Source organism: Aethalodelphis obliquidens, unplaced genomic scaffold, assembly GCF_003676395.1.
Source record: "Aethalodelphis obliquidens isolate GAN/ISIS:26980383/991018 unplaced genomic scaffold, ASM367639v1 scaffold11, whole genome shotgun sequence".
NCBI lineage: Eukaryota > Metazoa > Chordata > Mammalia > Artiodactyla > Delphinidae > Aethalodelphis > Aethalodelphis obliquidens.
In genome coordinates, this window is record NW_020837955.1 from 29,273,449 (window position 1) to 29,300,530 (window position 27,082).

The following is a 27,082-nucleotide window of genomic DNA, read 5'->3' on the forward strand; positions in this document are numbered from 1 at the left end:
GAGCGTGTTTCGTGTTTGGTAATTGCGATCATTGTTGCTTTTGTTGTGGTCATCCATTTACAATGCTTGGTATCAGTTTATTTATCTCTTGTAAAAATAAAATACAATGTGTGTGTGTGAGTTGTGAAAAAAAATTGGAATTAGTAAAAATGAGGGCAACAACAACAACAAAAAAGAAGTAAAATCATATAAACTAGTCCTTGATGTTCTCAAGGATACATCCCCAGACTTTGAGAATTTCCAAATCTGCAAATGCCACTCCAGCATATATCTGCTCACCTGTAAGATGGGGAAATAACACCTGGCTCCCTAGGTGACTGTGCAGGTTAACTGAGATCTTGTACTAATTTAAGAAGCACAAAGTCAAGTTGAGAGGGGACGTTGCATGCTCAGCCAGGCTCCCTCACCAGCATTCACCAGTAGGAGCCAGATACTACTATACACGAAGGATGCAAGAGGACAAGTACAGCCCTGAGGGCTCAAGGTCAAGTGCATGCCAGGGGATTTAACACTCCATGGACCAGCCCCAGCAGGCAATCTCTATCAAAACTCATAGTATTTGTGCCTAAGACGCCATGCTTCTCCAAGACACCCAGATACATTCACGTAGACTGTCTCTTAGGAGACCTAGAAATTAAGGTCGTTAAAAAAAAAGCCCAAACAGACGTGTAGGCATTAAAACCTCAAATCACTGGTGAATTTTGAGATCTTGCTCACATTCCTGAATTGAGGTGTTTCACAGTAGTTGATACTACGACCTTTACTACTTTCCAGATCCTTCTTATACTCCACCTTGGAAACCAAAACACCAGATGCACAAGAGAACCAAACCCGAAGTCACTCTTGAAAATGTCACCAGGACTCGACTTGGGATATTTTTAGAAAACTTTCAACCCAAGATTTTCAAATACCAGGCATAGGATACTGTAGGTTAACAATATGTGTTTTCCTTTCAAATAGTGATAAGTAAATAATCAGTTTGGTTCTGAATATTAAAAATATACAGCCCCTTTCAAGAGTAAATACTTTAAGATTTCATATAGCTCAAAAAAAATGGCAAAATGGTTTTAGATATCCAGACAGTGGATACTCTTGCGGACAGGTATCTGGACTTCTGGTCATGTCCTGTTTCTTGATCTGGGTGCTAATTACACAGACGTGTCCACATGTGGAAATTCTTCCTGTTGTACACTTATGATATATGCACGTCTCTGTATGTATACTTAAGTAGAATTTAACCAAAAAAGTTACTTTACAAAAGAGTGTAATAAATGAGACCACTCATAGATGCAAAGTGTCTTCTAATTTTAAATGGCTAGTTGAGCTCCCTGGGTAGCTAGATATAAGATGTGAGGCCACAGTTACTAAATAGACTCCAAGTCATCCCAGGTAGCTGGAGAAGGCAGCTGAAGGGTGGTTCCCATTAATAGAGGCCTGGCTGGTTTGTCTTACTAGATAAACATAAGAGCAAAAGGAAATGGAAGGTTCCCTTGTGACCACTTACCAAAGGAAATGCAACTTGTTATCATATCTTATAAAACATTTGGTGGGAATATGACTTTTAAAGTATGCAAGATGCGGGCTTCCCTGGTGGCGCGGTGGTTGAGAGTCCGACTGCCAATGCAGGGGACACAGGTTCGTGCCCCGGTCCGGGAAGATCCCACGTGCCGCGGAGCGGCTGGGCCCGTGAGCCATGGCCGCTGAGCCTGCGCATCCGGAGCCTGTGCTCCACAACGGGAGAGGCCACAACAGTGAGAGGCCCGCGTACCACACAAAAAAATAAATAAATAAATTAAGTATGCAAGATGCATTGTAATGCTTACAATATGATGTAAAATTTAAAAAGTACACAAAACTGTATATACGTTGAATTCTAATTCTACAAATGTATGTTTTTATATTCATATATTAGTTTATGATATATTCACATAGAAAGAGGTCAAAATGGTAACAATGTTATTCCTGGGTAGAACTACATTATCAGCGGTCTGGTTCTAGTTCTGTCCCTAAAAGTCTATCTGAACCAGAACAAGACACTTTACTTTTCCAAGCCTATGACAAAGCGAGGGCCTAGAGATTGCAAAGATCCCATCTAGATCTAATGGTCTCTGAGTCAAAAGCAAGGTTCAGCAAACTTTTTCTGTAAATGACCAGACAGAAAATATTTGCCCCTTCGCGGAACATCCCATCTTTATATCAACTCTTGTAGCTTGAAAGCAGCCATAGATAATATGATGTGTTTCAATAAAACTTTATTTATAAAAACAGGCTGTGGGCTGGATTTGGCACTCAGGCCATAGTTTGCTGACCTCTGGCCTACAGCATCAGAATCATGTGGAATATTTGTTTAAAATGCAGGTTCCAAGGGCTCGGCACCCATCTACTACTTCAAAGTATCTGAGGTTGCTGACGAGGCCCAGGAAATGTCACCCTTGTGATTCTGAGCAATTAGAGCACCACAGGTTAAGGAACACTTTGGGGTAAAAGACTGACTCTTAGGGGTTAGAGAAGAAAAATGTTTTAGGAAATTTGCATATCCTTTTCTGAGTTTCAGATAACTTGCTAGGTGAGTCCTATGAATAGCCTGCCAAGAGGCTGACAACTCAAATGCCTGCAGGGTCCCGACAGGCAATGCAAACAGAGAAGCTGCTATGAAGAAACTCCAGGACTTAAAAAGGATGTGGGGAGCTAGAGGGGAGATTTCCTTGCCAAACAGTCTTAGCAATTATAAAAATCGTAACCACTGGGTAGGCCAAACAAAACACAGTCTCTGGCAGCCAGGTCAGCCTCTAAGGCGAGGGGAATTCACATGGTACACACAACTTCTCAGAAACCTGACTACAATAATGAGAGAATGAAGGAGGTTCCACGTTCAAAACGCTCCCATCTTTGATTTCCGCTCTATAAGAATGACATATTGTTATAAAGCTTGTCTCCTCCAGTATTCTGGCAACTAGAAATGTATTGCTGGGAACTTGGGAATATTTATAGCCCTGTGAGAATTCTGGGAAGAAACTTTTGAATCATCAGAGAAGGATTTAATTAGTTTGATCCTAGGCTCTCTTGTGAATTGCTTTTTACGGACTATTCGTTCTTTGGGAACTGGTAACTCATGTGTAGTTTATGTGGTGTTACACGGAACTTTTCATTCTGGGGTCGCCCCTTCACTGTCTGTCGGAGATAAAGGAGGTGACAGCACACAGGTGAAAATGTCCCCGTACGTACCTCACTCACAAGCTTGTTCACGCTCTGAGCTCGCTTAAGAACCAGGTTGTCTTGGGCTGGGAGGGAATGATAGTGTGCAGCGCCCTTCATCTTATTGAAGTCCTGCCTGTATTTTATCTGAAAGAAGCACACAGAGCATCTGGAGTTGTGGTTTTCATGCTCCGTGAGAGAAGTTACTCTACGCTTACTTCACATTTAATGTCAACATTTATTTAATAGAATTTTCTGGAGGAAAAAATAATCACATGGGTTTTTCCTCCACTGAAGTCCATAAACCACTTAGCCCCTTTTATATTAACATTTTACTGCCCCCTTTCACATTTTTTACACTTTACATTCTAATTCTGCATGGAGAAAGGTCTCAAAATGATCATACCTAAAGGTATAATCCAAAACCCATTCTGCCCTTGGTTTTAACAATCATTTCTCATCCAGCCTCCAGTGATGAATGTGTCCTTTACTTCCCCTCTCAGGGCAAAGTGCACTCTTCTAAGGAAATTGGTAATAACTGAATAGTAACAAAGTAAAGGAGAAGGGCAAAGGGGGTATGAAATGAATGCTGGGCTTCTGATTATAGACCAAGTTCAAGTTGGTGTAAGATCTGCAGTGTGCTTGTCACTTTACCAAGTTTAATTATAGCTTCTCTTTCAAGGACTGCCAACTGGCTAACATTCTGCAAATAAAAATCATTTTATCAACTGGGTTACACCGAGTTTGATAATCATACGATTTATTTTAATCAGCTATTCCTCTGAAGTGCTCAATTTCTAAGATGGGTTATTTTGCAAAGACTCTCCTAACCCCAGCTTATCTAGCTGGACCGGTATGTGCACTTGCTTCAGCTGACTTCAAGTAAGTTGTGTGGCTTGTCCATGTCAATCTCCTTTGAAGCAGATAAATGTGACCTAACAGCATGAGCTAAAAATGCAGATGTCAGGAATTTGGATAGGAATTGAGGGCTAACATTCTGCTTTGACTCAGCCTTGATAAATTTAACTGTACATAGGTTTCAGTAAGCACAGCCTTCAAAGTCTCATTTCTCCTTCTTCTGTGGCTCTGTGGGTCACCCCAATGTGGCACTTACATCACTAGCGAGTTCGTTGGCTTTCTTGGCATTCTGATAAGCCGGGGTGATCATGGCCGGGAAGCTGCCCTTTCCTCTGCGCTCGCCATACTCTTCTGAGTAATCCTGCTGGGTCAATCAAAGAGTTTAATCAGTAATGCTCCCCTCCTGGAATGGGTGGGGGATTAGCAATGATCTCTCCTACAGCCTGTTCCCATGGAGGCCCGTCCACCTTGGAAATTCCTGTGATCACCCCTAAGAGCAGTAGCACGTGGTCGTTAAGGTGGTAGACACTAGAGGTAGACCCAGCACACAGTCAGCACTAAATAAATGGTAACTGTTATCATTAGCATCATCATTTCCATCAGACAAATCAAGATACTCTGTGAGTCTCCTAGGCTCATGTATTTTGGAGTATTCATTTCTTAAATGACACCCGGAAAGTCCTTCTGTCTTCCAGTAGTCTCGAATGCCACCGTTCTCAGGCCCCTTAGCAGATCTATGCAAAGACACCTTGATATTCCACATACTGTCTCCCGCAGTGATGGATTCATTTCATTTACCAAGAAAGATATATTATGTAACTATTTGAATTTTTGTAATTTGGCTGAAAAGACTTCACACTGCAATAAGATGATCTCAGCTGGGACCAAATGTATATTTCAGACTAAGTATTAACAATCTGAGTCTTAATTTCTTCCTTCCTCCTCCTCCCATCACCCAGGCTCTCCCACAAAGGAGAACCTTCTCTCTCACGGGACTGTCATCACGTTACTAGTGTAAAACTTCCCCAGCAACCAGAGGTACTTCAAGACTCCGTCAGATGCTACCTTCTGTCCAGGGAACTCCTCCCTCACTCCCAGCCCCACCCCAGGCAGAATCAGCTGCTTCCTCATCTGTGTTCCCACAAATCTGGAACAGCCCTTAGTGTGCCCCCTTGGGCTCATGACTGCATCTCTCTCTGGCCTCCTCCAAAGCAGGGGCCTTCCCTGCTCCAGCATCACGGTTCAGAGTCCAGCACACATACTCTCTTAAATGAAATAGTTGGGTCAAATTAGAATGTCCAGGCTTCCTTTTCATCCAATAATGACAACTGTTTAGCCTGGGTGCTCCTTTATGCTTGGCTGCCAGAATGTTCTGGGCCAAACGTAGTAAGTGAAAAAAATAATAACAACAAAGACCCTCAAATTCTTTGGTAACCTCCTTTTGCCCATTCTGATTTACGGTTTGGAGTTGGCTTGTAGCTTCATTTTAACTTCTGTGCTTATATGAATATATATTGTGTATGTAAATCTTTTTGAGACCCTTAATCCTATTGGGGAGTTGACAGGTTATAAATAATAGATTACATGGTATAGTCCATTAACGTAAAAAACTACTCATTAAAAAGAAAAATGGGGACTTCCCTGGTGGCACAGTGGTTAAGAATCCGCCTGTCAATGCAGGGGACATGGGTTCGAGCCCTGGACTGGGAGGATCCCACATGCCGTGCATCAACTAAGCCCGTGCGCCACAACTACTGACGCCTGCGCGCGTACAGCCCATGCTCCGCAACAAGAGAAGCCACCACAACGAGAAGCCCGCGCACCGCAACGAAGGGTAGCCCCCGCTCCCCGCAACTAGAGAAAGCCCGCGCGCAGCAGCAAAGACCCAACGCAGCCAAAAATAAATAAATAAAATAAATTTATTAAAAAAAAAAAGAAGAATGAATTGTTGGTCTTTTAGGCACTACAGATATTTATAGTGTATCTGAGTGTCCGCCTGCTTCTCTATCACTCCCTCCTACTCGCTCCCTGGTGAGTCACAGTAAATCACAGTGAAATGCCACAGGATGTGGAGTCCTCTCGCCTGACAGCTGCTGGCGGTGCTATCGAATGACACCCACTTTGATCCTTGTATTTGTTATTATCATGATTGGAAACTTCAATCAAAATGTCCTAATAATCAAGGTTCCACTATGATACTATGAAGTTACATTTCATCACTGTGTATACACAGGTCTAGATACACACATGAAATTATATGCGTGTGTTACAACTAGTGGCAGATAGGATAGTCCAAATTTAGAACAAAATACTTTTTGCTAAATATGGAAGCCAAATATTTTTTAAACTGACTTTTAAAAGTTGTCCTGAGCATTCTAAACAACATATTTACAACATGAAATGAATAAAAACGTATTTTCATTGAGTTTTAAGCACTGAGAGACCATTTAACTGACGTATCATGAAATTTAATAAAATGGCCTTTTAAATTCCAAACCAAACATTTTTGCTCAGATAGACATTTGCAAAAGGGTCAAAACCTATCTTCACATGCGTTTTAAGTTTCACATGTATATATCCCCAATATAAGCAACTTGGTTTTCTGAAGAAGAGAAATAAGTTATTTGTTTCCTTTTATAAATTATGTATATTGAATGTCACATAGGTTGTAAAGTCTACCCAGTGCCAAAAAATTTAAACAACTGTCAAATTAAGAAAGAAATATCACCCAAGCCCACTGAATGCACCCTTCCGGTCACATGCTTGGTCTTCCAACATTGTTTGCTTACAACCATGAAAAAATAATGTTCCCTTTTTCCCTTACAACACCTGTCTAGTACCAGAAAATCAGAGGGACATGCAAATAAAATTAGCTGCAATTGTCACTCAACCTTTTTACATCCTGCCAAGATGTAGCTCATTTAAGAAGTGAAATTGAGGGCTTCCCTGGTGGCGCGGTGGTTGAGAGTCCGCCTGCCGATGCAGGGGACACGGGTTCATTCCCCAGTCCGGGAAGAACCCCTATGTCGTGGAGCGGCTGGGCCCGTGGGCCATGGCCGCTGAGCCTGTGCTCCGTAACGGGAGAGGCTACAGCAGTGAGAGGCCCGCGTACCGCAAAAAAAAAAAAAAAAAGAAGAAGTGAAATTGAGAAAAAGGGTTACTTTCTCTGGCATATTGCTTTATTTAGCAACCTAGACAAGAAATTCATTTTCTAAGAAAATGAATGCTGCTACTCAGTGAAGTGCTCAATATTTTTCAAGACATGCATTTTGATCTCTTTTGTGCCTATGCAGTGACAGGCTAAACACACCCAGTCGTAGTCCTTGGGACTTTTCTTCAATGAATAGGTGAGGATGCTTTATTCCTGGCAAGCCCACCATTTTGATATAGGTCCTTTATTTTTAAAAAAGGAAAGAAAAAGTGCTTAGAATCTGTTTTCCTAAGCGAGTCAAGTTGAGCCCTGTGTAATTGTTTGTTTGCTACTTTCAGGCTTGGAAATTCCACCTTCCATAAATAGGGCAAAGAAAAATCACAGCCCAGCCCCTGATTAAATGGTCATAGGTTGTGTCACAGGCTAGAGGGCTGCCAAACTGAGAAATGACCATCGAAAAGGGTCTCGCAGGATGTCATTTTATCACATACCTGGCCATACTGGTCCACATATTCCTTTGTCAATGTGCCCTCAGCTCCAGCCACTGGACCAGCCATTCCCTTCGTTTCTCCTTGATATTGTTGATGGTACCTCACCTATTTGAAGGGGAAGGATAAATTTAGCCTCTTACGCACAGGGGTCAGAACAGTAAAAATGAATGTCTTGTGGAATGTTCTTTTTCTGCTTGGATCTAGGGAATGTGTCTTAGACATAAAAGTGCCTGGTCATTGTCTTGGTAAAACTGACTGAAAACTATGTAGGAAAGCGACTTCCTGTATCCACGGTGCAAAAAAAAACGGAGACAAGGAGACAGGAAGTTGGACTCACCAGACCCAGGTAAATTTCTGCTTCCTTCCCTCCCATGCAAACATTGCTCTGGACACTTACATCACTTGCAAGCTCATTGGCTCTTCTGGCTATCTGATAAGCAGGCGTGGTCATAGCAGGAAAACTGCCTTTCCCTATCTGTTGTTTATAGTCCTCTGTGTATCTCACCTGGAAAAGGAAAACAAATTTTGAATCACGTGCCACCATCCCACCATCTCCCAGGCAATCTGACTGAGAAGCCCTGCTCAGGGCTCCCATAGTGCCCTGCACATCTCCCGTCCCAGCTCTTACGCAATGTAGTTGGCTTAGAGCTTGATGGACCCTGTGTATCTCATTTACCATTTTATTCCCAATACCCAGCTCGCTGCCTGATACATGGAGATGCTCAATGTAGAATTCGACACATACTTGTGAGCACCTGCTGTGTACCAGGGGGTGAAGCCAGGCAGCGCAAGAAGGCTTCTGCCCTCAAGGAGCCGCCAGTCAAGTCTAGGAGATGAAAGGCTTCTCAACCCAAGTCAAGTGGAAGCCACTTGTTAAGCTGAACCTGGATTCAAGTGGGAAGTGCTTAAACTTCCCACTCAGAGCAATACTAAGTTTCCAGTATTAGTATGCCGTGGAGCAACTGGGCTATGAAAAGGCAAAGGGAAGAAATTCTTCGGAAGTGATCTTCTACAATTTGCAGTGACAAGGAGAGACTTCTTTAAGATTAATCAGATATACCTGGTTTGTTACTAATACCGTGTAAACTTTTCTCTCTAAGGAAAAGTTTTTGCAAGGTCTGTGCTGGCTGCCAAATCTGACCCGACCATCCTTGACCTTAGAAAGTTCTTCCTGGCCCCCGCACAGGATTGAGATGCCGCCTGCATTCTCCCTGCCTCTTCCTCCACGTAAGGAAAGAATGGGGAACCTTAAACGAGAATCACTGCATCTGGTCTCCATCATTTCTTACATCACTTTGAAGCTGTCCCGCCGCCTTGGCCCGGAGAAGCTCAGGGGTATCCACCACTGTGCTGAACCTGGAGATGTGTTCGTCATGCCCTCTCTTGTACTCCACCTGGTGAGGGGACAGCATAGAGTCAAGGTCACACCCAACAGCCTTTGTAGGACCTCTCCTTGCGGCTGTCCTGAAGCTACACCATCAGGCCACACTCAACGCAAACACATGGCAAGTCTTTCTCGTTTGTTCTACGAGCTCCTCTCCAAAAAGCATCAATGCTCATGTGTTAAGTCCAAGAGAGTGCCAGGAACTTCTAAACGTTAACAAATATTCATTCATCTCCATAACAATCACATAAGGCAAGACTATGATTTTCCCCATTTTACTAAAGAGCAGCTGAGGAACAGAAAGGTTAAGTAATTGGCTCATGGTCCCACAGGTACTAAGTGAGAAAGCCAGGGTTCAAATCCCAACATTCCAGCTCTAAAATCTGAGCTCTTAACCAGCAAGTTGTGCTACTCTTCAGGAGGTTCCACCATCCACTTAATAAAAATCAATGTCCTTAATGCTAACGCCACCACAAGAAATTATTTGGTCCAGTCTTGTGGTGAGCTACATGGTCTTCTCTCCATGTGATAGATGTGGCCCAAACAAGGCACAGAGAGTGAATGATAGGGAAAAGATAAGAACATAGTCTCCATAATATCACACTAAGGGTACCTACTGCCCCAAAGCACCCTCCTTTTGGATTTTATCTGAATCAATCCCAGGGGTTCACTAATGACAAACATTAGCGTAATCAATGGTGAATAAGCACTAAGACACTCACTTGGCTGGCCAGCTGGTTGGCTATCTTGGCCCTTTGATGAGCAGGTGTGATCATGGCTGGAAAGCTGCCCTTGCCCCGCTGTTCCTCATGGTCTTCTGTGTACTCCTGCTGGTCAGACCAAGGTCAGCATGAGAACCAATATGAAATCCAATGAGAACGAATAAAACTGCAATAGCAAGCATCATCAGAACCAATGCAATTGGATGTATAAGATACTTGGAAAATATTTCAGTCACCTGGAATAAATTTGAAAATGTTATTCACTTGGTGATTTCAATAACACCTTCAAGGCTGAAGAAAGCATATTTCCCAGGTCAAAGGGTTTCTCCTTCAATGTTTATATTAAACTATGTGGAACCTGGCACAACCCAAGGGATGCCCTTTAACTCAAAGACTTGTATGATAATGCAGCAATTATTATGCAGAAGACTTTCTGGTACTAGAGACAGTTCTACAGCACTGGGAGTGAAACGTCTGCTCTTTTCTGCTCCTAACTTTTGAGTATCTCTGATGGTCTGTTTTCCACCTTAGCAATTGTGTTTCTGTTGTCTTCTTTCCATTTGCTAAAGAAAAGTTACTAAAGACTAGCAATATTTTCCAGAGTGGTTTCTTCAAAGGGCAGGTGCCCTGGGTGTATGGAGAGGACTAGAGGGTACTGTGCGCACATCACTAAGGATTTCCATAACCTGGGCTAAAATTGCCTTTTCTACGATGCAAACCTACTAAGATCTCTCTTATGGTGCTACAGGTCAGAAACCTAAAACAGGGCATCAGGGCTGATTCCTTTTGGAGGCTCTTGTGGAGAATCCATTTCTTTGCCTTTTCCAGCTTCTGGAGGCTGCCCGCATTCCTTGGCTTATGGCCCCAAACACTTTTGACCTCTGCTTCTGTTGTCACATCATCTTTTCTCTGACTCTGACCCTCCTGCCTCCCTCCTTATAAGGACTCTTGTTACATTTGGTCCACCCTAATAATCCAGGATAATCTTCCTATCCTTACCTTAATTAGGAGTTTGGGTTTAGCAGATATATATAGTAATATATAAAATAGATAAACAACAAGGTCCTACAGTATAGCACAGGGAACTATATTCAGTATCTTGTAATAAATTATAATGGAAAAGAATCTGAAAAAAAATATATATATATACATAGAAACGTATGTATATGTATAACTGAATCACTTTGCTGTACGTCAGAAACTAACACAACATTGTGAATCAACTATCCTTCAATAAACAAGAAAAATCCTTACCATAATCATATCTGTAACATCCCTTTGGCCACGCAAAGTAGCATATACGCAGGTTCCAGGGATCAGGACATGGGAATCTTTCGGGGAGGGCCAGTATTCTGTCTACCACAATCTTAAAATAAAGGAATATTCAAACTAATTGCTAAAGTAACTTTCCAGGGCCCTTACCTCACCCAGTGACTTCTGAGCCTTAGCCATCCTTACGACTTCAGCGTCTGGCAGAGCTCCTGCGCACCAAGCATTCCCTTCCCCATATCCAGTCCAATAGGCTCTCTATAGAGGAAAAACACAAATGTATACAAACACACACCCCACACATTTGCCTGGTAAGATCCCCCTACCTACTCCACCCTCCCGGCAACATACATACATTGACATGCATTGTCAATATAAGATAGAAAAAGTAGACATTCTCTAAAAACTATAAACTCCTCTTGCGTTATGGTAGGTCTCACCTAACCAGAATGTTCATTTTTTTTCAAACTAGAAAATAACCTAATATCCTAAATAACCAAGCTTTCTGAGATTCACTTATATCATAGAAGAGGTCCAAATGTAACTTAACATTTCTTTGCTCATTATTGCACCAAGATGGGCGGCGGGGAGCTGCTGTGGACAGGCCACCTAAGACTAATCAGCACTATCCAGCCAAGCTTCAGAAACCTGCTGCCTGTTGCGTGCCAAGCATTAGATTAGGCAGTTAACACTGGGAAAAGAAAATCAAAAAAGGAAGAAGAAGAAATCACAGTTTCTCTTTTAAGATACTTGTGACCTATCTATGGAGATAAAACTAACACATGGGGGCTTCCCTGGTGGCGCAGTGGTTGAGAGTCCGCCTGCCGATGCAGGGGACACGGGTTCGTGCCCCGGTCCGGGAAGATCCCACATGCCGCGGAGCGGCTGGGCCCATGAGCCATGGCCGCTGAGCCTGTGCGTCCGGAGCCTGTGCTCCGCAACGGGAGAGGCCACAACAGTGAGAGGCCCGCGTACCGCAAAATAAAACAAAAAAAACCAAAAAAAAACCTAACATATGAAACAATGAGCTATTAGAGAACATTTTTGTGATTAAACGTACTGTATTGAAGATAAAACATAGTGAGAGTTTTGAAAAAGCAATCTGTATATGATGGCCCCTGTTTTGGACAGGAATTTGAGCTGGTCCTCCAGGGCTAAGGTCAGTTAACAGATGATGCAAAGGGAAAAAGAAAAACATCTACTCTAGGAGGTCAGTTCCATGAAGGCAGGGATTTTTATCTGTTTTGTGCACTGATGTATTCCAGTAGCCTGGAACTATGCCTGGCATATAATACTCAGTACATATATGTTGAATAAATTCTCGGAGTGGGGACTGCCATGAATAAAAGCATGAAGGCAGTGATAGGCTTCATGTGAAAGACCATGAGGAGGTGGGTTTGATTGGAATTGGGAGTCAGGATGAGGAAACAAGTGGGCTGGAGGTGGGGCAAGTTGCACAGACCATCTTTTGGCGATCTGGAAAGACAGATAATTCACATGTGAAAATATGCTCAACTACACTCCCAATCGGGGAAGTTTAAATTCAAACAACCAAATACAGGTTGTTAAAACTTTTATCTGGTAATACCAAGTGTTGGTGAGTCTGTGGGAAACGGGTATTCTCATACTCTGCCTGTGGGAATATAAAATGTACAGCCATTTTTTTTTTTTTTCTGTACGCGGGCCTCTCACTGTTGTGGCCCCTCCCATTGCGGAGCACAGGCTCCAGACGCGCAGGCTCAGCGGCCATGACTCATGCGCCCAGCTGCTCCGCGGCATGTGGGATCCTCCCGGACCGGGGCATGAACCCGCGTCCCCTGCATCGGCAGACGAACTCTCAACCACTGCGCCACCAGGGAAGCCCTGTACAGCCATTTTAATGTACAGACAGAAATTTGACAGTTTGTCTACTAAAATTAAAAAGGCACAGACCCTTGATCTAGCAACCTCATTTTCCATTATCTCTTCTAGAGAAACTCTCACTGTGTCCAAAAGAGGCCTTGCACAAAGGTGTTCACTGCAAATTCATAACAGAAAAAAAATGGGAATAACCCTGCCCATCAATAAGAAAGCATGATACATCCTCTCTTAATGATTGCACCCATGATCTACCCACCTACAACAGCTTAAAAGGTTGCTGACATACAAACATCTCCAGCGTATTTGTTGAGCGAAAAATGCAAGTTGTAAAACAATGCATATTGTTTCATGGAAAAACAAAATTATACATTTCAATAGAAATATACATCTATAATTTTCCATAAGAAATACTAGCTGACATTTGTTGTGCCAACCAGTGTTCTAAGATCCTTATGTTTATGTACTCTTTTAATTTTTACAATAGTCCTGTGAATCAGGAACTCTTTGAAATTCACTTAAAAATTGAACTTAAAGAAAGCCAAAGAAAAGAATGGTTAAATAACTCATTAAAGGTCCTTCAATCAGTGGCAGTAGTCATATATAAATGTAAGTAGCTAAAAAATAAATTATATAGATATTAATTTGTAAATGAGGAGAGAGAGTCTGGAAGGATACCCACAAGACTGACAACAATGGGTACCTCTACAGAAGGAACTGGGATTGGAGATAGTGGCCAAAGGGTTAGCTTTGCACTGTCTGGACTGTTTTATGTGGATCATTAAAAACAAATGGTTGGGGAATTTTGAAATGATGAGGCTGTCAATAGAGAATGACCACAAATTCTCAGGTGATGGGAAGAGTAAACCAGAGACAAGCAGGAAGATGTGTGTGACCAATGTCATACGACAGGCTGGAGAGGGGCAAACCCAGGAGAGGGAAGGTGCTCACAAAGGTCCAGGCAGGAGATGATGGGGCTCAGAGCTGGGACAGTGAAAAGGGAGGGAAGGGGTGGAGCTGAGTGAAGGGTCAGAAGAAGAAAGGGCAGCCTTGGCTTCCAGCCTGGTGGCTGATCCCAGTGACAGAAACACAGTGGTTGGAAGGGAGAAGTCAGTGAGCTTGGACTGGAGCAGATCTGGCTGAGGTGATGCTGGGTCTTCTGCAGACGGCTGGAATTACAAACTGGATAAAAGAAAGTGTAACCAATGCCCTCTAGAAGTAATACCGATAATACATTTCATTTGCATAGTGTGTCATTCTTTTCTCTGTTTCCAAACCCATTTATAACTCTTCCTTCACCTCATCCACCAATGGTTGCCTGTTAGGTGCAGCCGCCCCATCCTTGGATTTCATGTCCCAGTGAAAAAACGATTTAAACCGTTTGCCATCGTCTTGGTCATCGATCTGCACAATGAAGATATTATCAGTAATGTTTCCATCAGAAAAGAGAAAGGAAACAAATAATATACAGCTAAACTGGGGCGGGGAGCCTAAGTCGCAACTGCAACGCATCTTAACTGCACTACAAGCCACAGCTGTCAATGTCACCACAGCTTCATCTGTACCACCAGCCAAAGGGCACAGAGAAAGCACCTGCTGTGTGCAAAGCTCTATTTAGCAGTGCAATTAAAAAAGGCAACATCTCTATGAGCTAATCACACAACACCAAGTGTTCAGCTTAGAAAACACTAGACATTCGAGCAGTTGTTCTTAACTTTAGCCTGTGCAACACCCAGGGAACTTGTTAAATACTGGCTCCCCAAATTCATGTAGCTGTTCTCCTCTGCTTTATAATTTCACCTTTCACATCTTGATCTATAACACACCTTGAGTTGATTTTTATGTATGAGGTAGATATCAAGGTTCATTTTTTTCGACACAAGTGTCCAATCACTCCAGTACCATTTATTTAAAGATCATTCTTGCTACATTGAAATGCAGTGGTGCCTTTGTTGTAACTCAAGTGACCACATATGTGCAGCTCTATTTCTGGATGTTGTATTGTTTTCTACTGGTCTGTCTGTCTATTCTTACACCAATACTATGCTGAGTTACTTACTACTACTTTTACAGTAAGTCTAGAAATCTGGTAACCTAAGTCCATTGATTTTGTTCTTCAAGACTTCTTGGCCATTCTAGAATCATGGTATGTACATATCAATTTTAGAATCAGTTTGTCAATTTCTATGAAAAACACCAGGATTTTGGCTGGGATTGCATTGGATGTGTAGATCAATTTGAGGAGAACTGACATCTAACAATATCTTCATGGCTTTGGAATAGGCAAAGATTTCTTGAGGAGAACATAAAAGGAGCTAACAACAAAAGAAAAAAAATCAGGTCTTAAGTCCAAATCCAGATATTATAATGTATGAGATCCAAGATGGGGCCCAGAAACCTGCAACTTTAACAAGTTGAAGTTTAAGTCATTAATTTTACAGGTGAGGAAAGAAGCTCAGAGAAGAGAAATGAACTTATTGAAAACATTCAATGATTTAGCAGAGCCAGGCTCACAATCCAGGAATTCTAGTTCCCTGTCAAGGGCACTTTGTCTGGACTTGCTTAATGCTGCACTAATATGTATACTTTAAAATAGATAAACTGAGAGATCTTAACATGTTTTTTCCCTTGGATTTTGAGAAACTACCACAAACATTACACAGACTCAAGGCAAAGTTTCTTGTTGGCAGCTCCACTGATATTTGGGGCCATTTCGTTATTTGTTGGGGGGACTGTCTAGTGCACGGCACTATGCTGAGCAGGATAGGTGGTCTCTATCCACCAGATGCCAACAGTATTCCTAACTTCCCAGTTCTGACCCCCAAAAAAGTCCCCAGACATCACCTGGGGGGCAAAACTGCCCTCCTTGAGAGCCATTGACTTACGGAATCAGAATCACATGACCAAAATAAACAGGAAGCCGTATTTGCTGCCCCGTCTCACAGGACAAATCCATCATGGGGCGGGGGGTGGCGGTGTGGGGGCCGTGCCTGCCTCCCCAGAGACCTTTCACAGGACTCGTGATTATTCAGAGGAAGCAGGAAGAGAGAAAAAGCCATAAATGTTAATAGTGGGGTAAGGAAGCATTAAGGGCTGAAGTGCATTCTCCAAATAGAAGGGAACCCAGATGCTCTATTTTGCTAAAAGTTCCATTCACACCTACCAAACAGGAAATTTTGTCTTAGTAAATATTTATTTATTCATTTACTTTTTAAAGAATGACATTTTAAAAACAGAAAAATGTCAACCTGCTTCAAATGCCAACTTAAAATCTTTACTTTTCTCCTTCATCACCATTACTGAAGCATCCCTTTCTTTCCTTTTTTTTAATTTTAGCATGTGCACCATGAATCTGTTTTTTATTCAATTGGCAAAGCCTCTCAGAGAAGAAAAGGGAGTAAGAAAGTAATCCACCACACTCCCTAGAATGGTTATAAGATCTGGGGCCTTGGGGACTTCCCCGGTGGTGCAGTGGTTAAGAATCTGCCTGCCAATGCAGGCAACGTGGGTTTGAGCCCTGGTCTGGGAAGATCCCACATGCCGTGGAGCAACTAAGCCCATGTGCCACAACTACTGAAGCCCTTGCGCCTAGAGCCCGTGCTCCGCAACAAGAGGGGCCACCGCAATGAGAAGCCCTCGCACTGCAATGAAGAGTAGCCCCTGCTCGCTGCAACTAGAGAAAACCCGTGTGTAGCAACAAGACCTGACATGGCCAAAAATAAACAAATAAATAAATTTATTAAAAAAAAAAATCTGGGGCCTAGAACAGACATTGTTGTCCATTAGATGTTTTCCCTGGTGGGAAAGGAGGAGAAAGGGGTCTCAGAAGTCAATTGTTCAGTACACACACACACACATATGCATGTACACACCCATATGCATGTACACACCCACACACATACGTGTACACACATGCACACATACGCATGTACACACATGCATGTAAACACACATCCACCACACACAGATAACACACACACCACACACCTGCACAGATGTGCACACAGATATGTATACACATGTACACACACATACACACATGCGTATGCACCATGTACACACATATGTATACAGTGTACACATATTCATACATACATACACTCCCCACATGCACACATACATTTTTATACACATACACATATGTTTACATAGATGTGAACAAATACACACACACAGGCTTCCTGAGAAGCTCACATCACTGTCTGTGGCTGGAAACAGAACCAGCAATGATCTTGCTCCAGGTTGGGCCTGTCATACAAGTTAAAAGAAAGTGAATCCGCTATCACCTCAAAAAAAGGTAAATACTGGGCTTCCCTGGTGGCGCAGTGGTTGAGGGTCCGCCTGCCGATGCGGGGGACACGGGTCCGTGCCCCGGTCCAGGAGAATCCCATGTGCCGCGGAGCGGCTGGGCCCGTGAGCCATGGCTGCTGGGCCTGCGCATCCGGAGCCTGTTGCTCCACGACGGGAGAGGCCACAACGGTGGGAGGCGCATGTACCACAAAAAAAAAAAAAGAAAGTGAATCCACTACCACCTCAAAAAAAGGTAAATACTGTGTGACCTGTTGTAAGAGCATAAGGGGGCCATGCCAGCTGACACCTCGCATAGGATGAAAGATACAGATATTATGGATCTTTTTGTAATAAATACAAATAGTACTCTGATGTATAAGTACGTCTCCTTGCGTTCAATCTGTCAAACTCTGGCCCCAGAACTGCAGAAATATCTGGATGTTTGTAAACATAAATAAGTGCTTTTTTTTTTCCTCCTAGAGAGTTTGCCACCCTCTAGGTACATGGGAGTAGACCAATGGAGCAGTTTAGGATACAGGTCCCAGAGTGAGAAAGATCTGGATTTGTGCCCATTGAACTAGCCGGGTAAAACTGGGCAAGTTACTTAATCTCTCTGAGCCTCAGCCTCCCCAACCGTAATATGATAATATTACAGAGGGTTCTTGTGAAGAAAAAGTGAGATCACACAGATAACGGGCCTCAAAGAGTGCTGGCACTCTATCGAACTGAGAGCTAAATGCAGTATTGATTGTAATTTTGTGTAGTTGCCCTTAGACTAAAAGAGATGAAAACAAACAACAACAAAAACCAAACAAACAGAGATGAAAGCAAAATCCTAAAAGAATTCGCCTTCTCAGTAATCTAGGCTTGTGAATTCTTAAGGCTTGTTAACCCTTAGAAATCAATGATATATGAACAACTCTCTGAGCCTCAGTTTCCTCACCAGTAGAATGGGATAATAATAGTATTTACTTTATTGGATTGTAATGTATTAAATGAACTGACTGTACAGTAAATACTATATAAGCTTGTAAAAATAATAAACTCACAGTTGGTGCAAAGCATTTCGTGAAATAAGCTACTTGGCAGTCTGTGTAGAGAGCCACATGGTAATGATAAGCTCAATCTAAACCATTTTCTTGAGGAGGACACGGCCTGGGCAGGCCGGAGAGTCAGGATGAGGTGAGGTAACATGAGGAAGGCAGATTACTAGAGAGCCTTCCACCTCCTGTGTCACTTTCTAATTTTAGAAAGCTGCTAGGTCCATCCCAAAAAACAACTTGTTGTGGAGCATGGGGGAGGGAAGTGAAATGATTCATCATTTTAATAAATGCAAGCATTTAATCAACAGTTATTTGACAAAACTCTACTGTTGTTTTTTCAAAAGGGGTTGGTTTATCAATATGGCCTCCTGGTCTATCCAAACATCAGTTCCAAATAGAAATATCTTTGACCTACCACTACCCATAGGGAAAGAGATCTTAAACACTGCAAAGAAACTGAAACACTACTGAATTCGGAGAGATTTAAGAGTACGGAACTAGAGGTTTCAATGTCTGTACCAAAATATCATGGGGACAGAAAGGAAAGGCTTTTGTAATACTTTCCAACTATATAAACTTTGTTTTATGTATTAAGCACCTAGTGTATGCACAGCCTATTGCATCAAGGTGTCCAGAGCTGGCAGACACGGAGAGATTAAAATAGATTCAAGGATCTCAGATATTCAAGCTAGATTATCCTGTGTACTGGCCTCTATGTTGTGGTAGGGCAAATAGCAATATTTGTTACTTAAATATACTTTGCTTGTATATGTGGAGAAAATGGGCAGGTTCACATCTAGGCAGAGACACTTAAAATCCTAACAGGTGCCTGAGCTAAGAAATCTTCTTTAAAGGCTATTTTGAAATTCAAAATTAAGTAACTTACCCCACAAATGGCCTCTGGAGATTTCCTCACATTTAGATTTAATGGAGTGTGACAGACACTTGTAAAAGTGTTGTTCTTGGGGTTATGGCTACAAAAAGTAGATATAAGCCAAAATTAGAACTGAGCTTTATCCAAGATGACTGACTATTCTTAAAGGCGGAGTCATTTTTTAAATCAAAAATATAAAACCTAATAATTAAATTCAAGATTTTCCAGGCAATGCGTCTTAAAGAAAACAAAGGCTAATCAAATAAATTCAACCTATTTAACTTAAAGACCAAATTTAACTGGAAATGATCACTTAAAAACTTTCTGAAGGAATAGAAAAGGATTCTGAAATTATTTAAAAGAAAACGTTTTAAAGCTTCATGCATATTCATGGAAATTACACTGTTCTGCACAATATTTAATAATTTGACATGAGGTTGTAGTGGATAGATTTGATCTTTTACTTATAAGAAATCTGAAATTTTCAACTTTCTGTCCATTGCATAAAATCCCGTCTTAAGTCTCTGTAATGATTGTATGGAAGTTTGTATGGAAGTAAAAACTTTTGAGAAGGCATTTCTTGGATTTAACCCTGGAGTGTGTGATTTGAACCTCCAGTTGGCTGCTTGTTAAAAAAAAGATAAACACAACTCAAGAGGTGGTGGGAAGAGGCGTCAAACACTTACGCATGACAGTATGGCTTTTTCTGGTGACTCACAAAGTTATTAACCGATAGCATCATCTTGCAAATTTCACAGTGAAAACATGCTTTGTGCCATATCTAGAAATCAAACAGAAAAGATTTAGCAAAATTACCTTTTTTTTTCAGACTCAGGATTCTTAATATATTTCAGGGTAAAAAAAAATGAGCTTTAGTGATAAAATGGTGATAAAACACACACACACACGGCTACGATACATAAATGAATTTTAAAAATTTGAGGCAATACAGGAGATGTAGCTAGAAATGGGTAGAAGTGAAGAAAGGTGGGGAAAGCATCTTATTTTGGTGGTTTAAAAAAGCCCACATGTCCATATGTGAGAAGATAAATTTCTCATGTTTGTTATGATTCCCAAAGGCCAAGAAAAGTCTACTGACCTGGTCTAGACAGCTGATCTTCTCAGCAGGGTATACTCCGTACCCACACCTGGAGCAAGCCTGCACATTCATCTTGAAGTCCGAAGAGAGAAGACAAAGATAGGTAACAAGTAAGAAATCCAAGGAGAAGCCCCAGTCTAGTTGTTCAAGTCTCCAAGATCCCGACCCCTAGTAAATTTCTGTGGGCACCCTGACCGTTCAGAATCCAACTTCCACTTTCCTCTGCTGACCTTCTAGTTTGAAGTCAGCAGCTGGACGGTTTTTAAAGCTGCCACTTACTCAAAGGGCTATTTTGGCAACTCGCTCAGCACGCATGCGTCTGGGAAATAAGGTGGAGGTATTCCCAGCTGACACGCTTCCCTAAATAGAAAAGTGAACTCACAACAGCATCACGTCTAAGTGGATGACCAAGTCCTCGTGTACGATCAGGCAGCATGTAGTAGTTTAACACTAACTGTGATCATAAGCCAAGAAAAGAACTCGAAGGCATACACCACACCCTCATCCAACGACCAGATGAGAAAGCTTGCTCTGTGAGGCCGGTGAGTAAAGCAGAAAGTCCAGCTCCCCCCGCAAAAGAAAATAAAACAGGATTGACTCACTCCACAGGAGGGTAAATGCCATATCTGAAATTTAGCCTTGTCTATTAAAAATGTTTAATATTACTCAGCCATAAAAAAGAAATAATGCCGTTTGCAGCAACATGGATGGACCTAGAGATGATCATACTAAGTGAAATAAGACAAAGAAAAAGATAAATACCATATGATATCACTTATATGTGGAATCTAAAATACAACACAAATGAACATATCTATGAAACAAAAAAAGACTCAGACATAGAGAACAGACTTGTGGTTGCCAAGGGAAGGGGGGTAGGAGTGGAAAGACTGGAAGTTGGGGATTAGCAGAGGCAAATTATTATATATAGGATGGATAAACAAGGTCCTACTGTATAGCACAGGGAACTATATTCAATATCCTGGACAAACCATAAAAGAAAAGAATATGAAAAATATATATGTATATATATGTGTAACTGAGTCACTTTGCTGTACAGCAGAAATTAACAGAACATTGTAAATCAACTATAATTCAATAAAACTTAAAAAAATAAATAAAGATGTTTATAAGAGTAGGACGGCAAACTTGTTAAGATATCAATTCGTGTGTAGCTTCTGCAAGAATGCAAAACTAAGAACAGATGAGAACTCTTTGAGTGCCGGCTTCTGTATGCTATCCTGGACCGTTCCAAGAAGTCCTTGCCTCCCAGGCTTGAAAGGGAGCAGCTTGAAGACAAGCTCTCTTCTTGGCTTTGTGAAGCCCCTCACTGCCTTCAGGGGTCTACCTAAATGTCACTTAAAACAGGCCTTCCAGAAACAGCTTACAAAAGACCGCATCACACCTGTCCCCCCCCCTCAGCTCACTGCCTTCTATGACCCTCCCCCTGCTTTATGCTCTTCACAGCGGTTACCACCACCTGACCCCTTAAATCTTACTATATCTACTTTTTTTTTTTTTTTTTTTTTGCGGTACGCGGGCCTCTCACTGTTGTGGCCTCTCCCGTTGTGGAGCACAGGCTCCGGACGCGCAGGCTCAGCAGCCATGGCTCACGGGCACAGCCGCTCCGCGGCATGTGGGATCTTCCCGGACCGGGGCACGAACCCGTGTCCCCTGCATCGGCAGGCGGACTCTCAACCACTGCGCCACCAGGGAAGCCCACTATATCTACTTTTAAAAATTATCCGTCTCCTCCATCAAAACATGAGTTCCATCAAAATAGGAGCCTTGGTCCTTATTGTCCTTTCTGTATCCCCAGTGCCTAGAACAAGGTCTGATATGGAAAAGGGGCTCAACAAGTATTTATCAAATCAAAGAAATCAACTTAATACTCACACCAAAATACCTACAGGGGACAGAGGTGAAGCCATAGGTCACATGTCCCATCTGAACCACTCCACGCCAGCAATCTGTCATGAGGCAATCAGTACCCGGCATCGCCTAATATTATGATTTTTCCAGAAAAGCCAGATATCTGCATCTGCACCTGAAATTCTCTCTTTTGTAAAACACCGGGAATAAAACAATAAAACAGAAACATGGGCAGTACTGAGACGGCAGGCTACCAATTAGTGATCTGTGGCCTAAAGAAAAGGCTCTGAGGAAACTCTGCTGGAGGGACCCCAGGTAGGGCAGAGAGAAATCGGTGGTGCTTTTGTGTTGTGTTGGGAGAACCAGGGGGAGGAGGCCACAGAGCGAGTGAAGAAGAGCAGCGTTGCCATGACACTGAGAGGGTGCAGTGTGAATTCCCCCACAGATGGAGAGTGGGCATAGCGCTGCCTTCTCAGCAGGGGAAGGAGGCTCTACGTAGGGGCTCTAGACCCAGGAAGACTCCCAGGCTGAAATGTGATACAAGGCAGCCTGAACAAAGGGGAAGAGCAAAGGCAAAGAACTAAGACCTATAGGTTCCCCACACGTTTTGCTCTGTGTGGGATTTCTCCAGCCTTACCTGGACCTGGGCTGGAAGCCCCAGTAATCACAGAGAAAGAACTCTGCCCCCATCCAGAGGGATGAGGAATCGCAGCCAGATTTCCTTTAAAGAAAAAAACTACCTAACACTCCTCTAAGGTTGTGATTGCATCGCTGCCACAAGTTCTCAGTCACCCTTGTGAAAATAAGGATGGCCCAAATGAAAGATGTTAAATTTGACTCCTACCATCACTTCTGCTTTTAAAAGGCACTTACTATGTATCAGAAATAGTGAGCAAAAACAACCCCGTAGAACTGGAAATGGGACAGTTTAAGGACCTAAAATGAACCCTTGTTGCTGGCAAGAGACACACAGCCCTCATCTGCTTGATAGACCTTGTGGATGGTCTTCCCTGTGCCCAGCTGACCCCTCTCACATCCAGTACAGCCCCTCCCCCTTGTCACAGTGATTACATGAGGTCCTCCAAGCCTCAGCCAATGAGCACACATGCTCTTCTGCCCCCCGGCATCGGTTCAGACAATGTGTGTTAGCCTGGGTTACCCAAAAAACAGAACCTGGGGCAAAGGCTTATGTGCAAGGACTTTATTCAGAAGGATGGTCCCAGGGAGAGAAGTAAGAAGGCAGGAAACGGAGGGGGGAGAGTCAACACGAGGGTCCTTTCCTAAAGAAGCCACTGGACACTGGATCTCTTGGTCTCTTTTTCTAGGGTGAAGAGGAAGACTCACGCTCTACTCATGTGAGTTTGGAAAGGAAGCAGAAAACAATGATATGGGCCAAGGCTGGAGAAACACAGGAAATACAATTAGAAGAGAATATCATTTGGGTCTAAAGGGTCAGTACCAATTATTATAGAGGGAAAGTTCAAAATTGTTTCTTCCCTTTCACATATCTGTGATTTTATTTGTTGGTACAGTGATAATCCAGCCTCGGAGCAATACACTGGGAGTTCCCATGCCAGTCTACACTACAGAACTGAAAAAAGAAAGTTTTCCTTCAAACCGTCTTTCTACCTGAGCCAGCAATGAAATCCTGTGTGCAACATATTTTAACAATTGCGAGATATAATTTATGGTAGAAACTTCTTGTGGATGAAAAATTCATTATTTTTCTAGGCAACCTGATCCTGGTTCTGCCACTAGAAAGCTTGTGATGTTGGCAACCTCTCTGTGCCTCAGATTCTTTATCTATAATATGAGCAGAGGGATTAGTTGTTAAGGCTCCTCCACATCTAACACCGTTTCATCATATTTCAGGAATAACTTGCAAAAACAATTTTATAAATCAGATAAATTAAAGAGTAATTTATTTGCCTTACTAATAGGATTTTTCATTTCTCCCATGATTCACAATTGAATTCCTTCAAAAAGTAAATTATCTTTGTGTCTAAAATAATTTAGTTTGCCTGATATTTTGCAAATATGGGTATTTTTTTAAGCGTAAGTTTATTATTTTTAAAATTTATCTACGGCTGTATTGAGTCTTTGTTGCGGTGCACGGCTTCTCATTGCAGTGGCTTCTCTTGTTGCAGAGCACGGGCTCTAGGTGCACAGGCTTCAGTAGGGCTTAGTTGCTCCGTGGCATGTGGGATCTTCCTGGGCCAGGGCTCGAACCCCTGTCCCCTGCATTGGCAGGCAGATTCTTAACAACTGCACTACCAGGGAAGTCCCACAAATATGGGTATTAAAGAGAGTAGTGCAGCCGGTCTTAGTCTGTTTTCGCTGCTGTGACAAAATACCACAGACTGAGTAGCTTATAAACAACAGAAATCTATTCTTCACAGTTCTGGAGGCTAGAAGGCCAAGATCAGGGTGCCAGCATGCCTGGGTTCTAGTCAAAGCCCTCTTTGGGTTGCAGACTGCAATTTCTCTCTGCGGTGGAAAAGGCCAGGGAGCTCTGTCTGGCCTCCTTTACAAAGGCACTAATCCCATTCACCAGGGCTCCACCCTCAAGATTTAAGCACCTCCCAAAGGCCTTACCTCCTAATGCCATCACTTTAGGGATTAAGTTTCAACATAGGAACTGGGGGGTGGGAGTGGCACAAAAGGTCAGCCTATAGGGCAGCCATAGTGGAAATTGTGTAACTGCTTGTTTAAAATATTCAGGAATTCAGTATTCTGGCAGAAGTTAATAAATTATAATTACTCCCTTACCCTTGCCTGGGACCAGTCTTTCTTAAACCAAGAAAGTGTCCTTACCTGGTGAGATTTTACGGACAATACTGAAGTCTCAGTCCCAGAGGAGAGCAAATAAAAGACAAGATGTGGTTCTTGCCCGATGTCACACCACGAAGTTTCACTCCTTTCACTCAAGGCGTTGACAGTTTCACAGCCAACATCTCTGGTGTGAATAAAACTGTAATTTCTGCTCAGCTATTTACACCTCAGTGCGACTGTGTTCATTAGCTGGTCCCCTGAGGAGTCTCACAGAGCAAGGCCTTGGAGGCCTCAGTTGGAGGCCGAAGGTTGAAAAAGGACAAATGTGGGAGGGTGCGTGGGTGTTGCAGATGTGGGAGACGCCGGGGTGGAGTGGTGCTGGGGGGACTACACTGGCTCTCCCACATTAGACCAAGTCACGGCCACGTACCCAGCGGCTGACACATAGGGGTACTCAATAAATAGTCCATGAATGATTCTGGCGCTACATCCAGGCCAGCAGGCCGTGTTAGGCACTGGGGACGCGCTCTGCAGAAAACGGAGTTAGCGTCCTGCTGCCCAAGGCTGAGAAAGGCACGCCAGGGACTCGAAGCAACTTCTGGGAGGCGGGAGACCACGGCGGCTCCCAGCGCGGGCCCCTGGGCGACGGTAGCTCTTGCAGATGTGGGCGCCCAGTCCCCCGAGGGGCGCAACCCGCGCAAACTGGGGTCAGGGTCTGGCGGGGGAGGCGCCTTCGGGCCTTGGGAACTGGGTCCTGGAGCTGGTGTGGAGGCCGAAGCCCAGGTGTAGACCCGGGCAGCAACGGGAGGGCAGGAGCTGGGGGCTCCGACGAGCGCCCCATCGTCCAGAGCCGCGAAGTCGGCTGGGCGCGCTCTTCAGTTCGCCTGGTCGCCTGGATGAGGAGGCCGCGTGCGGCGGGTTTGCGGAGCGCGCTTTCCGGTCACTCGGAGAGCGGTCTTAGACCTCTGCAAACTTTGCCCAGCACGGTCTCCGGTGCCCGCGGCCAGCTTTGCTGAGGGCGCCCTCCGGCGATGGCGCGCGCGACAGTTGGCCGGCTGGGCTGGGCGCGCTCTCCCCGAAGGGGCGCGCGGCGGCCTGGTGGTCCTGCGCGCGGCCAACTTTACGGAGCGCGGGGTCCCGAGCCGGAGGCGGTGTCCGCCGCCCCGCCTGCCGGGTCCGTTTCCAGCCCCGGGCGACTCCTCCCCTGGCCGCATAGGGGCTTTTACTTTCGCTTTCGTTCGAGCGGCCGCAGACTCTCGGCGGAGGGACGGAGACGGCAGCCAGCTCTGGCCTCCCGATCGCCGGGGGAACGGTAACTTTGGCCCCCGCCTCCGCCGGCGCCTCTTCCGCCCGCCGCCGCCCTCCTGCCCTGCCTTCCCCTGCCTCCTTCCTCCCTTCCCACCGAGCACGGTCGGTGGGGGCCCGGTCCCTTCGGACTAAGCTGCCCCGACGGCCGGCGCTCAACTTAGGGGAAGAAGGCTCTCCGCCACCCCCAGCATCGCCTGCTTTGTTCAGCTTGTCCTCCCTTCCCTTCTGGTCCCCGGGCTTGGGACACCCGGTACTATTCGGGATTTGGAAAAGAAGGAGGGGTGGATTTAGGAGGGCGGGAGGGGTTCGTTCTCTCGCCTGGCTAACTGCGGGGGCTCCCGTGTTGACAGCCCAGGGTTCCAGTCCCAGCGTCCTTGCCCGTCAGCTGTGGGGCCTTGGCCCTCTCTGTGCTTGTCTGTGAAATGGGGATAGTGGTGGGCCCGGGCTGACGGTTGCCGCGACGATGGAATGAGGTGATTGTGGTGCATAGCAGTGCATCTGTCAGGGCTTAGCAGGCTACCCGTAAGCCGCTGTCATCTTTGTTCAGGTACCCTTGTGCACGGCTGTTGAAGATTCCTTCAGGAAGCGGAAGAAGGCAGGACTCAGGCTGCCGCCTTTCACCGTTGTATTCAACTTCGCTTTTTTGGGGGAAGTAAAATTATATGTGGGTGATTCTGAGTCATTCGCAGCCTTTTCCCTTGAACTCCTGGGCTGGCCAAGGACTTGGCCCTAACCTTAGTTTACTTACAGGCTATTTCCTCCTTTAGGGTCTATGGCCTGACCTTCATCCCAGGTAGCCAGTCACCGCCTAGGTTCATAATCCATTTCTGCTTCCTCTTAGCTCTGTGGCCTTGGGCAGGTTACTTAACCTCTCTGAGAAAACTGAAGTTTCTTCTG

The 27,082-nt window shown here is 44.0% G+C and overlaps 2 protein-coding genes across 2 annotated transcripts in view; one reads left to right on the forward strand and one right to left on the reverse strand.

Moving 5' to 3' along the window:
- The window catches only part of NRAP (nebulin related anchoring protein), a 75,168-nt gene extending 49,806 nt beyond the window's left edge, over positions 1-25,362 (reverse strand). The window contains exons 1-12 of the mRNA XM_027112649.1: positions 24,920-25,362; positions 20,234-20,305; positions 19,821-19,915; positions 19,147-19,234; positions 14,227-14,331; positions 11,224-11,328; positions 9,802-9,906; positions 8,985-9,089; positions 8,093-8,200; positions 7,696-7,800; positions 4,310-4,414; positions 3,226-3,342 (exon numbers count right to left, since the gene is read on the reverse strand). Coding sequence (XP_026968450.1) covers positions 3,226-3,342; positions 4,310-4,414; positions 7,696-7,800; positions 8,093-8,200; positions 8,985-9,089; positions 9,802-9,906; positions 11,224-11,328; positions 14,227-14,331; positions 19,147-19,234; positions 19,821-19,915; positions 20,234-20,305 — 1,110 coding nt within the window. The 5' untranslated portion in view covers positions 24,920-25,362. The remainder of the gene's footprint in view (positions 1-3,225; positions 3,343-4,309; positions 4,415-7,695; positions 7,801-8,092; positions 8,201-8,984; positions 9,090-9,801; positions 9,907-11,223; positions 11,329-14,226; positions 14,332-19,146; positions 19,235-19,820; positions 19,916-20,233; positions 20,306-24,919) is intronic.
- Positions 25,363-25,842: 480 nt separating this feature from the next.
- Positions 25,843-27,082, forward strand: part of CASP7 (caspase 7) — a 31,224-nt gene continuing 29,984 nt past the window's right edge. The window contains exon 1 of the mRNA XM_027112651.1: positions 25,843-26,189. The gene's annotated coding sequence lies outside the window, so the exon portion shown is untranslated. The remainder of the gene's footprint in view (positions 26,190-27,082) is intronic.